This window comes from Ranitomeya variabilis, chromosome 1 (assembly GCF_051348905.1).
Source record: "Ranitomeya variabilis isolate aRanVar5 chromosome 1, aRanVar5.hap1, whole genome shotgun sequence".
NCBI classification, from domain to species: Eukaryota; Metazoa; Chordata; class Amphibia; order Anura; family Dendrobatidae; genus Ranitomeya; species Ranitomeya variabilis.
Genome location: NC_135232.1, coordinates 139524562 through 139543255, shown reverse-complemented (window position 1 = coordinate 139543255; position 18694 = coordinate 139524562). Strand labels below are relative to the sequence as shown.

General features: G+C 43.2%; 1 protein-coding gene across 1 annotated transcript in view; it reads right to left on the bottom strand.

Moving 5' to 3' along the window:
* SLF1 (SMC5/6 complex localization factor 1) overlaps positions 1–18694 on the bottom strand; it is a 178205-nt gene that overhangs the window by 12105 nt on the left and 147406 nt on the right. The window contains exon 15 of the mRNA XM_077289233.1: positions 6677–6780. Coding sequence (XP_077145348.1) covers positions 6677–6780 — 104 coding nt within the window. The remainder of the gene's footprint in view (positions 1–6676; positions 6781–18694) is intronic.

Here is an 18694-nt window from a genome sequence, read left to right as displayed (position 1 = left end):
GGCAGAATACAGGGAAATACAGGTGCGTAGTACAAAAAAGTACCTGCCAAAATTGCTACAAGAGCTTTATCAGTATCTATTTGCACAAATATATCAAAATTTTAGGCTATATCAAATTAACCAACTGCCAAATAGATACAAATAGCTATACAACACTTATTCAGTCAAAATAACACAGGCAGGAAAAATTCCTAATAATAATTTGCAGAGTGGAGTATATAAAAAGTATATTAAGGCATTGAGACTAAAGTGCAAATGTTTAACTGCAAAGAACCAGGCCTGAGAGGCTCTAAGGCATGGGATTACTTACATGTGGCTATGTTTTGTCTGGATAAACCCCGTTTCTGAGCTCCAATACACTGATCAGAAGGAGTCGATCCTGACTGTTGCAGGATTCCAGAACCGACAAGCGGCGGAAGATAACCCCCATCCGATAAAGTTGTTACCCCTGGTCAGAACCCGTCACTGGATGGGGCGGAAGAAGCAACCCTGGATTAATAGGGGCAATGTCAACCACCACCTGAGAAACTGGCGACAGCGAAATGGAAGGAGGACTAGACAGTCAAGAGATGTATCAACCGGTCCCAAGAGGTCAACAGTGTGTTCTGCAGGGGGTCTTGAATGAAATTGTGCAAACGGGACTGCTTCAAACATTGCTACTATTTTCAAAACTGGAGAGAATGTCTCTCTGGCCGCTTCAGAATTTGGACAGAGGATTGTGGCGCTAGCCTCTTCTCCTCTGGAAGGAAGACTGACACTATACTAGAACAATCTGCAAACTCTCCAGATTCTGGAAAAAGGAAGGCACCAGAATATCGTCCACGTAGGGAATTACCATCAGCCCCCTCGTCTAAAGTAAAGCCATAACTGAGGACAGAACCTTCGTAAACACCCTGGGCGCTGTCACCAGCTGAAAGGGAAGCGCTCTGGACTGAAAGTGATCATGGCTGACTGAAAAGCAAAGAAGTAGCTGATGAGCTGGTATGCTAGGTAAATTAAAAAAGGGGCGTCTTGAATGGTCTATTGAGGACAGAAACTACCCGACCTCCAAGGATGCAGCAGTTGACCAGAGCGACTCCACCCGGAAGTGAAGCAGCCGCACCTATTTGTTCAGCCATCTTAGATTCAGAATGGGTCGTACCAAACCTTTATGAGGATGACAAACAAATTTGGGTAAAACCCTCTAAAGAGTTCTGAAGGAGGAACCCTCATGATTACTCCTGCTTAAAGCAGGGATGCTATGACTTGACAGAAACTAGCTATTTTACTGGGGGAATGAGATCTGAAAAAACTATCTCGTGGAAGAGCAACAAACTCTGTCCTGTAGCCAGGAGAGACAATCTCTCTGATCCATTAATCGCTGACTGCCCCCACCCACGCCTCCCTGAAGAGAAGGAGGAGACCACCCACTCGGCAAGAATCCCCGAGTGGGGCTGCCTCCTCTACTAACTCTGGAACCAGAGGGTTTACCACTCAAACCGAGGGAACGCAGAATGATTTCCTTGATCTTTGGGAGACACTGGATCTGATCTGATGGCTGGGATCCTCTGGTGCTGGAAGCTGACAAAAAAGATGGAACTACAAAGCCCCTCATCTTCAAAATGGACGGCTGGGCCTGGCCTGGAAAAGCAGCAATGATCTAGTCCAAATTAGTACCAAACAGAAACGACCCCTGGAAAGGTAAACCTGTAAGAGACTTTTTTGAAGCCAAATCTGCTCTCCATACTTTAAGCCATAAGATGATCTGATCCGCAGTATGCCCTAGCTCCGCCTCCTGTGAACCAGCCAGAATACTATGCCGTAAATGTTTCGCTCAAGCAGTAAATGCCCAGGTTAGCCAAGTAGCAGCTAAAACAGAGCAGAGGGCAAAGCCCGATGATTCAAAGGTGGACTCAGCCACAGACTCTATATCGCTGTCTGCAGAGTCTCTAAGTGCCACTACTTCAGCAAGAGGTAAGGTAATGGTCCTAGATAGGCGAGAATCTACCACAGGTGAAGTGGACCAGGATGCCACCTACTGTACTGGAAATAGGTATAAATAGGCTGAAAACGACTGTCAGGGGTTCCCATGCCTTCTGTAGTAGTTCCCCAAATTCCTCGTGATTAGAAAAAGACCTAGCCACGCACTTGCGTCTCCTAAAGAACCCCGTTTCACTGGAGGGTCATCAGACTTTAAACCACCTTCCTCAATTTCCCTGTCCAATATGGGTCTAACACAGACTCTGAGAGTTGCGGCGAGTGTACTTCTTGAGAGGGGGAGAAAGATCTTTGACATCTTCCCCCGAAAGGGTGATAATGGAGGATGAGGTAAAGCGAGGTTGGATCACGATCGAGACCGGCCATACTGAGACAGCGTGGTAGGAGGGTCTGATTCACTCACAGCGGTGGTCGGAGCTCCCAGGGAAACAGACGCCATTAGCAAACGCTCCACAACAGTAACCAGCATTATGGACACCCTGGTTAGTTCGGCTATTGACTGGGCTAGATCATGAGCCCGAGCAGGCAGGGCTATATTCTCTACACTAACATTATAGAGGTCCCATGAGCAGGTTTAAGCAGGGAGGATGGCGGAGGAGTACAAGAGGTACAGAAGGCCACCAATAGCCCTGAGAAAAACTTATTATTACAGACTAAACATGCATGATAAGTGACTAGTGCGAGCTGCGCCTATGGGCGTGCACAGTCTTCTTTCGGTTCAACAATTGCAAGAGCCAGGGAGTGAGGAACAAACAGCAGGGAGCAGTGCTTTAAGAAAAGTTGCTGAGGAGAATCAAATATGAGAAACCAGATGTCAACAGCCTACCCTGTCACCGGTCCCAGAAAAGCACAACTGTGTTTTAGCTGTCAGTTGCTCTCCTGTGAGTGCCAGAAGCAGGATGGCACCAGTGAGGATCCCACACACCCACCATATTAAAAATACTGCCGCACTATATAGCACTGCTGGAAAAGAAAGTTGTGGGCGCCGGATAATGCGGCTGATAGGTTGACGCGTTTGGCTGCACTGAATGGAGACGGCACACCAGAGAATCTGAGTGACCAGCAGCGCGACAGAAGATTAACTACAGCACTGTCTCAACAGCAGTAGCAGCAATGCTAGCCCCATAAGACTGCCACGCAAGGGCACAGGCAGCGTCACCGAGCAACGGCTGCACAGCGGTCCACCCCACTTGGTAATTGCACAACCCCAGAGAGAGAAGCGGATGATACCTTAAGACCAACAGAGCGGATTGAAACAGAACCCCACAGAGCAGCATATTGCCTAGTGCGCCGGGTAGATCATCGGAACTCCCACAATCATGAGTTTTCACAAAAAACAATAAATACATAGGTATTGCTAATATTCAGACTGAGTTCAACATAACCTTTCCTGTACCTTAGTGTCTTTTTTCAGTTCTAGCTGCACCCCTCCTGCCACCTCCGTGCATCCTACTACATATAGCTGAATGGGTGGTCCTATACCGATAAAACTACATTTCCCAGAGGCGCTTACTTCTCCTCAGTAATGTACACCACTTCCTCTGTCCTTTATGTGCTCTTGACTATTCACAATTCTCCGAGTTCTAATCAAGTTACTCTAAAACTCACCTTATGCTTCTGTGCCCTCTCTACTCCTGTAAAGTACCCTGCCTGACCAAATTTATCTTCTGCCATGTACACCAGTATAGCCGCATGTGTGGTTTTACATCAATGTTACCTGGATTCTAGCAAAGCTCAATTCTCCTGCACTCCTCCACAATGAAGCATGTAATTACTAGGCAATACAGAGCGGACCCTGCTGCTGAGATCAGTCATGAGAAATGATAAATGCTGCTCTGTTGATGCAAATAGCAGAGGATTATGGTGTCAACATATAGATTGGTGGGTTTGCGACTGCTGGAATCTGCACTGATCGGCAGAATGAGAAACTTTCATCCTTGTTAGAATGAAGCAGCAGTGTGCTTGCTTGATCAACGAGCCATTCATTCCTTATGGGGCTGCTGGGAACAAGAATATGAGTACAGTGCTGGGCAGCCCCATAGGAAATAAATGGGGAGGCATTTGGGCAAGAACTCTGCTGCTCCCTTCTAATGACAAAAAATCCCCATCAGGAATAAAAGTTCAGCAAATTGGTGCAGGTCCTAGCAGTCAGACACCTATCAATTAACATGGGAGAAGTAAAAACTTGAAGAACCCCTTAAACTGCAGTAGAACATCCACGATAGTTCACGCATGATTGATTTTTTTGTTTTTTTCTGAAAATTCATCAGTTGCACTATTTTAATAGCATATATACTCCACAAAAAAAAAATTCTGCTGCAGCTCTGTTTATCACATCGGTGCAGGGTTAATACTGCATCATATTGTTCTTAGAGTCTAATGTCACTCATGATATAATTACACATAGAAAAGGCATTTAATGAAAGCACATTCACCAAGTACTGAGGAAGTTCTCGACTTCAGTGTCTTGTGTATGTGTTGGGTCAATGCAGTCCATGGGCATCAACAGAGAGTAAATGAAGCCAAGGGTGATGTGGTCTGGGCTCGGTGCCTGAAGTAAAGCAGTCTGTATGTGACATCTCAGCAGACTAACAAGACACAGCCTTTGTTCACAGAATGTCTAGGCCTGACACAGATAGACGGCATTATACTACCAAATCAGATGATGGCTACAACTCTTATCAGGACAGATGCGGCACCAATGTTGTTGTGGGAAAGCAACCCAAAATTGCATATAAATATGATATTTTAATGTCAAACATAGGCACTACTCTACATTAGAGTGAGCTTACAAGCACTGTCAACCTCTCAACACCTTTACATAAAGAATTACAACTATACAAATACATTGTATTAGTCAGTATTGTCCAGAGCAGCATTCACAGTTAGTAAAGCGGGTATCTGGGACATTTCATAAAAACAAGAAATGTACCTAAGCACTAACAAGCAGTTAATTGCAGTTTACCTGCCTGTTGTGCCTGGTGCCGTTCTTCACCGGCACAGAACGCCGGGATTCAGAAGCCTCTGTTGACGTGACTTTGTGCTGACGAAGTGCTCACTTCTTTGCTGGTCCACTCTTTAGACGGGGCGGGACTTCCAGCGTCATTCTGATTGACAGCCAGATCCCCGCTGCCTAATTGGGGTTGCCAGCTGTCAATCTGACTGACCTCGGAAGTCCCATCCCGTCGTGTCAGCAGAGGGAACTGAATGGCAGCAGAAGTCTGTACCTGCTCTGTTTCGAGGAAGAACGGCACAGGACACAACAGGTAGGTAAGATGCAATTAGTGCTTAGATACATTTTTTTTTAAGTCCCGGATACCTCCTTTAAGAGAAGAAATTTCCCAGAATACCCTGCTGGCTCAGTGTCTTTACAGAACGTTCTCTGGACTGAACATTTACTAATCAAACTATATTGTCAGCGGAGCAAAATTCCTTCACCCTGCTCTGGACTCAAATTATCTATCATCTAAATATTATATTTAATGTGATTGTCTGGGACTTAAACTGGACATATGTTGGAATAGTAGCTGCAGAGCAAACTAAATATTTGTTTTATTTTTTAATTTTACCTCTCAGTTTCTTGTAAAGTTTAGGTTATTATTGATAAGTCCAACAGGGTGTTACCAAAGATTCTTCTCTAGGGGCTAGTACTTTATCCCTTGTATGAGGTTGACCAATCCGAAGCAGGAAGCGTCATGTAGGCAAAAGAAAAATGTACCCCGAAAAGGTCAGAAGGATATGCCTTCTCGTTTTGAGACATGTAAGTCCAGACAGCCATGATTTCAGCCCTGATCCTTTTATGTACCCTGTAGAGTACAGCAGAGCAGAGTGTGAGTACAAACAACTACAGCTTTCAGCAATGTGGCAGGGGTCAAAGCTGACAGCACTGCGAGGAGAGCTACAGAGGTGTTTGTAGTGACATATACCTCAGATCAACACTCCCCCCACACTAACTGCTGTGAGATGAATGCTGTTGGAGGTGTTTGTAATCACAACCAAGTCTTCTCTACTCTACCCATTAGGTGCAGAGATCAAGGCTAAAAGCAAGGCTGTGTCATTATATCTCATACAGGAGATATGGACTTATCATAAAGTATAACCTACATTTTACAAACTATTATCTTCCCAATGTAGAGGTGAAATGAAAGAATAAAAACTATGTTTTTTTCAGCTCAGCAGAAACTATTCAACAGTGTGGACAAATTAACATACTAAAACTGGAAAAAGGTTCTCTTTAAAGGTATTTTTCACTTTCTGGAAAGTGGACCCCAGATGTTCTAAGACATCTAAAGTAACAAACATGGCAGGTAATTGCCCTCTCCAGGTCTAGAGCAGGTTTCTGGTCGCTGCCAATGTCTCGGCATTTTGGCTGCAACGCTCAGGTCACACTGACATTGCTCATCACTGCCCGATCTATTCACTGAGCTCAGGGGCTTGTGCCCTCTTAATTGTTAAGTACTAGTGATAAGCGAACGTGCTTGGATAAGGTGTTATCCGAGCATGCTCGGGTACTAGCTGAGTGTCTTCGGCTTGCTGAAATAATATGTTCGAATCCCCGCAGCTGCATGTCTTGCCTATCAAACAATCCAAATCAAACTAGCCCTCTAACAAAAACAATTGTATCAAAAGAAAAGGCATTTTTTACAACATAATAAAAATTCTTAAAGAATCTATGATAACTTAGAAGCTTATATCGTACCTCTTGTGTCTTGACCACTTCTGGATTCTTGACTGCTTCGAAGCTTCTGGATACACCTTGATGCCTCCATGGTTTGTCTTCTTCCTCTTAAATTTGCAACAATTCTGTTCAATTCAAGTATATTAATAAACATTTTATATTAAACCTATACACACAACGCAATTACAACAATTCAATGCCATTTTTTCTACAATACACATAAGGGGAAAAAAAAGCCTAACAAGTCACCCATAGGTCTATTGTAAAATAACAATAAAAAAAAAAACAGGTTCTGATGCTACATGGTAACAATGCAAAAATCTTCCAAACTTATACAGAAACTGAAGCCGATGCCCACAGCAACAATCCCAGGTTCCACTTTTTTATTTAACCTGTCAATGAAAACTGAGAACAAGAATAGGGTCACTATGGGCAACTTTTCTATCTTTCCTATTGCACAGATTTTATCCGAATTTGTAAACATAGCTCAAGGAAAAAAATCTAAAAAAAAAATAATAATAAACTTTGCAGACTGGAGGGGGTTAAACAATAAATTACCAGGTTTGACACATAACCTGGGACCGGCATTCACTTGACTACTGAAAGCTGTGTAAAACTTCTCCAGGATTGTTCTCACACAAACACGCACCTGCAGGCATGGATATTAGTTTAGGGTCATGAAGGGTTCGGAGACAGGTTATATATCCTGGGAAGAATCGGAATAGTTCCACACCTGTAAGCTATGACGCCACCTTACATCCTGCCTGCCGTCTGATGGAGAAGCATTCATTTATTCTATTGCACGTCTTGCCTGAAGATCTTAATTAGTAAAGAATGTGCACATGTCAGACACATCGGCAAATCCGCACCTGAAACCATGTATACGCTTTCTCCAGCTAAGCACCGGATACTTTACAACTTATTGTCCATGCACGGATGGTCGCTACAAGGGTTTCTATAGCTCTCATTCCTTCTTTACAGACTTATTCCACAATATATGTAAAGATCAAATATATACAAAATGCGATTATAAAAGTATGCATAAATAGTAGATTTCATCTTAGTGCCACATATAAATCAATATTTACCGCATACTTCCGCATTGGGAATAAACAGGACAAGTGCACAATGCCTGTTGCCTGCGCTCGCGAGCTAGCAGATACCTGCAGACGTGTCATCACCAGCAGAGCCAACGCGGGAGTGAGTGGAGCTGGATTACACCTTTAAAGATGAGTTTACACATTCAGGATTTGTCTGTATTTTATTAAAATTCCACAGCAAAATACACTGACACTATGATTTCGGCAACGATGTGCCAGCACTGGGCCGGTCACTCAGTAGGGCTACATTGAGCTTTTCGGTGTAGAATACAGAAAATGCTGTATATTGCACAAAGAGTTTCCCGCTATTACCTAGCTCCGGATGCAGAATGTTAGCGGATTTAAGGGGATATTCACACATTGTATATTAAGCCATGGATTTTGTTTGTACGTGGAGAATATGCAGCATGATACAGTACCAGTTAAATGGATGAGAACTCATCTAATCTCTGCAGAAATTGTGCAGAACACATCATGAATTTAATGCTTTGCTACTTGGGAAAAATATGGTTTCTGCTTTAAGAGAACAGCTGAGTATGGAGCCTTATTAGCAGACGTTTATTAGCATCCTGGATAGGACCTGTGCACAGTATATACCGTATGGGAATAAACATACTAGAAATAGGAGGAAACCAATATGGCTAAATAGAGCTGTAAGGGGCGCAATAAGTGACAAAAAGAAAGCATTTAGAGAACTAAAGGACGTCGGTAGTGATGAGGCATTAAACAAATACAGAAAATTAAATAAATTCTGTAAAAAGCAAATCAAGGCAGCAAAGATTGAGACAGAGAGACTCATTGCCAGAGAGAGCAAAAATAATCCCAAAATATTCTTTAACTACATAAATAGTAAGAAACTAAAAAATGATAGTGTTGGCCCCCTTAAACATAGTCTGGGTGAAATGGTGGATGAGGATGAGGAAAAAGCCAATATGCTAAATGACTTTTTTTCATCAGTATTTACACAAGAAAATCCCATGGCAGCCAATATGACTAGTGATAAAAATTCCCCATTAAGTGTCACCTGCTTAACCCAGCAGGAAGTACGGCGGCGTCTAAAAATCACTAAAATTGACAAATCTCCGGGCCCGGATGGGATACACCCCCGAGTACTGCAGGAACTAAGTACAGTCATTGATAGACCATTATTTTTAATCTTTAAAGAGTCCATAATAACAGGGTCTGTACCACAGGACTGGTGTATAGCAAATGTGGTGCCAATATTCAAAATGGGGACAAAAACTAAACTCGGTAATTATAGGCCAATAAGCGTAACCTCTACTGTGGGTAAAATCCTGGAGGGCATTCTAAGGGATACTATACTGGAGTATCTGAAGAGGAATAACCTCATGACCCAACACCAACATGGGTTTACTAGGGACCGTTCATGTCAGACTAATCTGATCAGCTTCTATGAAGAGGTAAGTTCCGGACTGGACCAAGGGAACCCAGTAGATGTAGTGTATAAGGACTTTTCCAAAGCTTTTGATATGGTGCCACACAAAAGGTTGATACATAAAATGAGAATAATGGGGATAGGGGAAAATATTTGTAAGTGGGTTAAGAGCTGGCTCAGGGATAGGAAACAAAGGGTGGTTATTAACCCCTTTACCCCCAAGGGTGGTTTGCACGTTAATGACCAGGCCAATTTTTACAATTCTGACCACTGTCCCTTTATGAGGTTATAACTCTGGAACGCTTCATCGAATCCCGGTGATTCTGACACTGTTTTCTCGAGACATATTGTACTTCATGATAGTGGTAACATTTCTTTGATATTACCTGCGTTTATTTGTGAAAAAAAACGGAAATTTGGAGAAAATTTTGAAAATTTCGCAATTTTCCAACTTTGAATTTTTATGCAATTAAATCACAGAGATATGTCACACAAAATACTTAAGTAACATTTCCCACATGTCTACTTTACATCAGCACAATTTTGGAACCAAAATTTTTTTTTGCTAGGTAGCTATAAGGGTTAAAAGTTGACCAGCAATTTCTCATTGTTACAACGCCATTTTTTTTTAGGGACCACATCTCATTTGAAGTCATTTTGAGGGGTCTATATGATAGAAAATAACCAAGTGTGACACCATTCTAAAAACTGCACCCCTCAAGGTGCTCAAAACCACATTCAAGAAGTTTATTAACCCTTCAGGTATTTCACAGGAATTTTTGGAATGTTTAAATAAAAATGAACATTTAACTTTTTTTTCACAAAAAATGAACTTCAGCTCCAATTTGTTTTATTATTTTACCAAGGGTAACAGGAGAAAATGGACCTCAAAAGTTGTTGCACAATTTGTCCTGAGTACGCCGATATCCCATATGTGGGGGTAAACCACTATTTGGGCGCATGGCAGAGCTCGGAAGCGAAGGAGCGCCATTTGACTTTTCAATGCAAAATTGACTGGAATTGAGATGGGACGCCATGTTGCGTTTGGAGAGCCCCTGATGTGCCTAAACATTGAAACCCCCCCACAAGTGACACCATTTTGGAAAGTAGACCCCCTAAGGAACTTATCTAGATGTGTGGTGAGCACTTTGACCCATTAAGTGATTCACAGAAGTTTATAATGCAGAGCCGTAAAAATAAAAAATCATATTTTTTCACAAAAGTGATCTTTTCGCCCCCAATTTTTTTATTTTCCCAAGGGTAAGAGAAGAAATTGGACCCCAAAAGTTGTTGTCCAATTTGTCCTGAGTACGCTGATACCCCATATGTGGGGGTAAACCACTGTTTGGGCGCATGGGAGAGCTCGGAAGGGAAGGAGCGCCATTTTATCTTTTCAATGAAAAATTGACAGGAATTGAGATGGGACGCCATGTTGCGTTTGGAAAGCCACTGATGTGCCTAAACATTGAAACCCCCCACAAGTGACACCATTTTGTAAAGTAGACCCCCTAAGGAACTTATCTAGATGTGTGGTGAGCACTTTGACCCATTGACCACATTCGACAGGAAATTATCTCCCAATCTCTTCATACCATGCACTGTCCTCCCTCCCCCACTGCATCTAGTTCACTCTCTGACTTTGAACCAGTTACAGAAGAAGTAAGCAGGCTCCTTGCATCTTCTCGCCCGACCACTTGCACCAGTGACCCCATTTCGTCACATCTCCTCCAGTCCCTTTCCCCGGCTGTCACCTCTCACCTAACAAAAATATTCAACCTTTCCCTCACTTCCGGTATTTTTCCCTCCTCATTTAAGCATGCCATTATACATCCATTACTTAAAAAACCCTCCCTCGACCAAAATTGTGCCGCTAATTATAGACCTGTCTCTAATCTTCCCTTCATCTCTAAACTCCTCGAACGCCTGGTCCACTCCCGTCTTACCCGCTATCTCTCAGATAACTCTCTTCTCGACCCTCTTCAATCTGGCTTCCGCTCTTTACACTCTACTGAAACTGCCCTCACTAAAGTCTCTAATGACCTACTAACAGCTAAATCTAATGGTAACTACTCCATGCTAATTCTCTTGGATCTCTCTGCAGCATTCGATACTGTGCATCATCAGCTCCTCCTCACTATGCTCCGCTCCATCGGCCTCAAGGACGCCGTTCTCTCTTGGTTCTCCTCCTATCTCTCTGACCGATCCTTCACTGTATGTTTTGCTGGTTCCTCCTCCTCTCACCTTCCCCTTACTGTTGGGGTTCCTCAAGGATCAGTTCTAGGCCCCCTCCTCTTCTCTTTGTATACTGCCCCTATTGGACAAACAATCAGTAGATTTGGTTTCCAGTACCATCTCTATGCTGACGACACCCAATTATACACCTCTTCTCCTGTTATCACTCCGACCTTTTTAGAAAACACCAGTGATTGTCTTACCGCTGTCTCTAACCTCATGTCCTCCCTCTATCTGAAACTGAACCTGTCAAAAACTGAACTCCTCGTGTTCTCTCCCTCTAATAACCTACCTTTGCCTGACATTGCCATCTCCGTGTGTGGTTCCACCATTACTCCAAAGCAACATGCCCGCTGCCTTGGGGTCATCCTTGATTCCGAGCTTTCATTCACCCCCCACATCCGATCACTAGCTCGCTCTTCTTATCTGCATCTCAAAAACATTTCTAGAATTCGCCCTTTTCTTACTTTTGACTCTGCAAAAACTCTTACTGTCTCACTTATTCATTCTCGTCTGGACTATTGTAACTCTCTACTAATCGGCCTCCCTCTTACCAAACTCTCCCCGCTCCAATCTGTCCTGAATGCTGCTGCCAGAATCATATTCCTCACCAACCTTTACACCGATGCCTCTACCTTGTGCCAGTCATTACATTGGCTACCCATCCACTCCAGAATCCAGTACAAAACTACTACCCTCATCCACAAAGCACTCCATGGCTCAGCACCACCCTACATCTCCTCTCTGGTCTCAGTCTACCACCCTACCCGTGCCCTCCGCTCCGCTAATGACCTCAGGTTAGCATCCTCAATAATCAGAACCTTCCACTCCCGTCTCCAAGACTTTACACGTGCTGCGCCGATTCTTTGGAATGCATTACCTAGGTTAATACGATTAATCCCCAATCCCCACAGTTTTAAGCGTGCCCTAAAAATAATTTGCTCAGACTGGCCTACCGCCTCAATGCAATAACCTAACCATCCCTGTGTGGCCCATTAAAAAAAAAAACCCCAAAAAAAACCATAATCAGGTTCCTCGCATCATGTTCTCATACACTTTATGCAGTTAATAGCCCTCTGTGTCTGTACTGCTACATACTTAGGCACTTAACTGGTTCATGCAGCTTTACATGAACACCCGAGCCTTACACTATGGCTGGTCCAAATAACTAAAGCAATTGTTACCATCCACCTCTCGTGTCTCCCCTTTTCCTCATAGTTTGTAAGCTTGCGAGCAGGGCCCTCATTCCTACTGGTATCTGTTTTGAACTGTGATTTCTGTTATGCTGTAATGTCTGTTGTCTGTACAAGTCTCCTCTATAAGTTGTAAAGCGCTGCGGAATATGTTGGCGCTATATAAATAAAAAAAATATTATTATTATTATTATTATTATTAATAAGTGATTCACAGAAGTTTATAATGCAGAGCCGTAAAAATAAAAAATCATATTTTTTCACAAAAATGATCTTTTCGTCCCCAATTTTTTATTTTCCCAAGGGTAAGAGAAAAAATTGGACCCCAAAAGTTGTTGTACAATTTGTCCTGAGTGCGCTGATACCCCATATGTGGGGGTAAACCACTGTTTGGGCGCATGGGAGAGCTCGGAAGGGAAGGAGCGCCGTTTGACTTTTCAATGCAAAATTGACAGGAATTGAGATGGGACGCCATGTTGCGTTTGGAGAGCCACTGATGGGCCTAAACATTGAAACCCCCCACAAGTGACACCATTTTGGAAAGTAGACCCCCTAAGGAACTCATCTAGATGTGTTGTGAGAGCTTTGAACCCCCAAGTGTATCACTACAGTTTATAACGCAGAGCCGTGAAAATAAAAATTCTTTTTTTTTTCCACAAAAATTATATTTTAGCCCCCAGGTTTGTATTTTTCCAAGGGTAACAGTTGAAATTGGACCCCAAAAGTTGTTGTCCAATTTGTCCTGAGTACGCTGATACCCCATATGTGGGGGGGGAACCACCGTTTTAGCGCATGGCAGAGCTCGGAAGGGAAGGAGCGTCATTTGGAATGCCGACTTAGATGGATTGGTCTGCAGGCGTCATATTGCGTTTGCAGAGCCCCTAATGTACCTAAACAGTAGAAACCCCCCACAAGTGACCCCATATTGGAAACTAGACCCCCCAAGGAACTTATCTAGATGTGTTGTGAGAACTTTGAACCCCCAAGTGTTTCACTACAGTTTATAACGCAGAGGCGTGAAAATAAAAATTCTTTCTTTTTTCCACAAAAATTCTTTTTTAGCCCCCAGTTTTGTATTTTCCCAAGGGTAACAGGAGAAATTGGACCCCAAACGTTGTTGTCCAATGTGTCCTGACGACGCTGATACCCCATATGTTGGGGGTAAACCCCTGTTTGGGCGCACGGGAGAGCTCGGAAGGGAAGGAGCACTGTTTTACTTTTTCAACGCAGAATTGGCTGGAATTGAGATCGGACGCCATGTCGCGTTTGGAGAGCCCCTGATGTGCCTAAACAGTGGAAACCCCCCAATTATAACTGAAACCCTAATGCAAACACATCCCTAACCCTAATCCCAACGGTAACCCTAACCACACCCCTAACCCTGACACACCCCTAACCCTAATCCCAACCCTATTTCCAACCGTAAATGTAATCCAAACCCTAACCCTAACTTTAGCCCCAACTCTAACCCTAACTTTAGCCCCAACCCTAACTGTAGCCTTAACCCTAGCCCCAACCCTAACCATAGCCCTAACCCTAACCGGAAAGTAGAAATAAATACATTTTTTTTGTTTTTTTAATTTTTCGCTAACTAAGGGGGTGATGAAGGGCGGTTTGATTTACTTTTATAGCGGGTTTTTTAGCGGATTTTTATGATTGGCAGCCGTCACACACTGAAAGATTCTTTTTATTGCAAAAAATATTTTTTACGTTACCACATTTTGAGAGCTATAATTTTTCCATATTTTGGTCCACAGAGTCATGTGAGGTCTTGTTTTTTGCGGGATGAGTAGACGTTTTTATTGGTAACATTTTCGGGCAAGTGACATTTTTTGATCGCTTTTTATTCCGATTTTTGTGAGGCAGAATGACTAAAAACCAGCTATTTATGAATTTCTTTTGGGGGAGGCGTTTATACCGTTCCGCGTTTGGTAAAATGGATAAAGCAGTTTTATTCTTAGGGTCAGTACGATTACAGCGATACCTCATTTATATCATTTTTTTAAGTTTTGGCGCTTTTATACGATAAAAACTATTTTATAGAAAAAATTATTATTTTTGCTTTGCTTTATTCTGAGGACTATAACTTTTTTCTTTGATGATGCTGTATGGCAGCTCGTTTTTTGCGGGACAAGATGACGTTTTCAGCGGTACCATGGTTATTTATATCCGTCTTTTGGATCGCGTGTTATTCCACTTTTTGTTGGGCGGTATGATAATAAAGCGTTGTTTTTTGCCTTTTTTTTTGCGGTGTTCACTGAAGGGGTTAACTAGTGGGACAGTTTTATAGGTCGGGTCGTTACGGACGCGGCGATACTAAATATGTGTACTTTTATTGTTTTTTTTTATTTAGATAAAGAAATGTATTTATAGGAACAATATATTTTTTTTTTTGGGGGGGGGGGAATTTTTTTTTTTTTTACACATGTGAATATTTTTTCTTACACTATAACATTGCCCCGGGGGGGGGGGGGGGGGGGGGGGTGTGTCATCATGTTATAGTGTAAGATCGCTGATCTGACAGTTTGCACAGCACTCTGTCAGATCGGCGATCTGACGTGCACAGCTCCTCCAGGCTTCCTGGGCCTGCTCTGAGCAGGCGCTGTGAAGCCACCTCCCTGCAGGACCCGCATGCCGCGGCCATTTTGGATCCGGGCCTGCTGCAGGGAGGAGGTAAAAGACCCTCGGAGCAACGTGATCACATCGCGTTGCTCCGGGGGTCTCAGGGAAGCCCGCAGGGAGCCCCCTCCCTGCGTGATGCTTCCCTATACCGCCGGAACACTGCGATCATGTTTGATCGCAGTGTGCCGGGGGTTAATGTGCCGGGGCGGTCCGTGACCTCTCCTGGCACATAGTGCCGGTTGTCAGCTGCGATAGTCAGCTGACACCCGGCCGCAATCGGCCGCGCTCCCCCCGTGAGCGTGGCCGATCGCATATGACGGTACTATCCCGTCGGTGGTCATACGGGCCCACCCCACCTCAACGGAATAGTACGTCCAATGTCAGAAAGGGGTTAATGGAGCACACTCGGACTGGGTCGCGGTTAGTAGTGAGGTACCACAGGGGTCAGTATTGGGCCCTCTTCTTTTTAACATATTTATTAATGACCTTGTAGGGGGCATTCAGAGCAGAATTTAAATATTTGCAGATGACACTAAACTCTGCAGGGTGATCAATACAGGGGAGGTCAATTTTATATTACAGGATGATTTATGTAAACTAGAAGCTTGGGCTGATAAATGACAAATGAGCTTTAATGGGGATAAATGTTAGGTCATGGACTTGGGTAGAAGTAATAAGATGAATAACTATGTGCTTAATTCTAAAACTCTGGGCAAAACCGTCAATGAAAAAGACCTGGGTGTATGGGTGGATGACAAACTCATATTCAGTGGCCAGTGTCAGGCAGCTGCTACAAAGGCAAATAAAATAATGGGATGCATTAAAAGAGGCATAGATGCACATGAGGAGAACATAATTTTACCTCTATACAAGTCACTAGTTCGACCACACTTAGAATACTGTGCATAGTTCTGGTCTCCAGTGTATAAAACATAGCTGAACTAGAGCGGGTGCAGAGAAGAGCGACCAAGGTTATTAGAGGACTGGGGGGCCTGCAATACCAAGATAGGTTATTACACTTGGGGCTATTTAGTTTGGAAAAACGAAGACTAAGGGGAGATCTTATTTTAATGTATAAATATATGAGGGGACAGTACAAAGACCTTTCTGATGATCTTTTTAATCATAGATCTGAGACAGGGACAAGGGGGCATCCTCTACGTCTAGAGGAAAGAAGGTTTAAGCATAATAGCAGACGCGGGTTCTTAACTGTAAGAACAGTGAGACTATGGAACTCTCTGCCGAATGATGTTGTAATGAGTGATTCATTACTTAAATTTAAGATGGGACTGGCTGGATACCTTTCTGGAAAAGTATAATGTTACAGGGCATACATACTATAGGGGCGTTGATCCAGGGAACTAGTCTGATTGCCGTATTTGGAGTCGGGAAGGAATTTTTTTCCCCAAAGTGGAGCTTACTATTTGCCACATGTTTTTTTTTTTGCCTTCCTCTGGATCAACATGTTAGGGTATGTTAGGCTATGGGTTGAACTAGATGGACTTAAAGTCTTCCTTCAACCTTAATAACTATGTTACTATGTTACAGTTAAAGCTCCATTCAAGAAATGTATTCAAATGAGCTCGTCTCTTTAAAGGGAACCTGTCACCCCCAAAATCGAAGGAGAGCTAAGCCCACCGGCATCAGGGGCTTATCTACAGCATTCTGGAATGCTGTAGACAAGCCCCCGATGTATCCTGAAAGATGAGAAAAAGAGGATAGATTATACTCACCCAGGGGCATTCCCGCTGCGGTCCGGTCAGATGGGCATCGCGGTCCGGGGCCTCCCATCTTCTTATGATGATGTCCTCTTCTTGTAGTCACACTGCTGCTCCGGCTCCGGCGTACTTTGTCTGCCCTGTTGAAGGCAGAACAAAGTACTGCAGTGCGCAGGCGCTGGGAAAGGTCAGAGAGGCCCAGCTCCTGTGCACTGCAGGACTTTGCTCTGCCCTCAACATGGCAAAGTACGCCGGAGCCGGAGCGTGAATGCAAGAAGAGGACGTCATCGTAAGAAGATGGGAGGCGCCGGACCCGGACCGCGCCGCCCACCGTACCGGGACCGCCCCTGGGTGAGTATAATCTAACCTCTTTTTCTCATCTTTCAGGATACATTGGGGGCTTATCTACAGCATTACAGAATGTTGTAGATAAGCCCCTGATGATGGTGGGTGACAGGTTCCCTTTAATGAAAACCAGTACATCCCCCTCAGTGTGTCCTTTGCATCGCACTCACCTAACCTACTATACACTGATGAGGGGCAAAAACCCTGGAACATTCTGTAGATGAATTTCTAAATTGGTGATGTTGCAAACCTACTTAAAGAGTTAGACATTAATTTATAGGGTAGCTACCTCTTGTAGGTGGCACTTTGCAAAATAGATCTGCAGAACAAACAAAAAAAATATACACCTAACAAACAGGTTCTTGCACGCCCTTTTCCCCCATTCATTTGAGTGGAGAAAAACGCTACAAAAAGGCTGATAAAACTGACATGCAGCGGACTGGAAAAAAAAAACCGCTTTGAACCTTCAAATCTGGAGGCTGAAAATAAATAAGCAGCATGTGCATGAGATTTCAGAAATGCCATTCATTTTGCTACTATAAAACACTGCATTTTTTCCCGCCGCACAAACACATGAAAAAAAAAACTCAATGTGAACAATCCCATGAACCTGGTAACATCTGTAGATTATAAAAGCTAAATCTGCAATAAAATCCTTATTATATATATGTGAACTCATCCTAAGGCCGGAGTGACACTACCGTAGAATATAGCCGAGTGCTATACGAGAAAACATCGCATAGCACTCGGACCAGTGTTAATCTATGGAGCAGCTCACATCACCGTATTATTTCTCAGGTATATTCAACGTGCATGTAAAATCGCAGCATGCTGTGATTGTCACCGAGACTTGGCCAAGACTCACCAATGCAAGTCTATGGGTGGGAGGAAAAAAATCACACAGCATTTGGATTTGTATGCACTGATCTGCTTTGAGAAGGTGACAATTTATCTGCGGCTTACAGTAAAATCATAGTGTGACAGGTTAGAATAGAATAGATAGAACAAATACATACACAGAGAATAGATATATAGATGACAGAGTAAAAGCTGGCAATTCAGCTTCTGAGTACAGTAAAATACAGCAGGATAGAATAGATGAATTACATATAGCATATTCACATAAAATAGATAGATAGAAGTCAGTGAAATATACAATTATTACAGTGAGTGTGCAGCTTACTGTACATGTATTTAATTAAAAGTTTATTTTTCTGAAAAAAAATGGTGTGAGCTCCAGCGTAATTTTCTTAACCAACAAAGGGAAAGCTGACAGTTGAGGGCTGATGTTTTTAGCCTGGGAAGAGGGTAATACCCATGGAGCTTCCCAGGCTAATAATATACGCTCACATCTTTAATACTAAGCCTTTACTGGCTATTAAAATGGGGCACCCCCAAAGAAATGACGTAGAGTCCCCCTATAATTATTAACC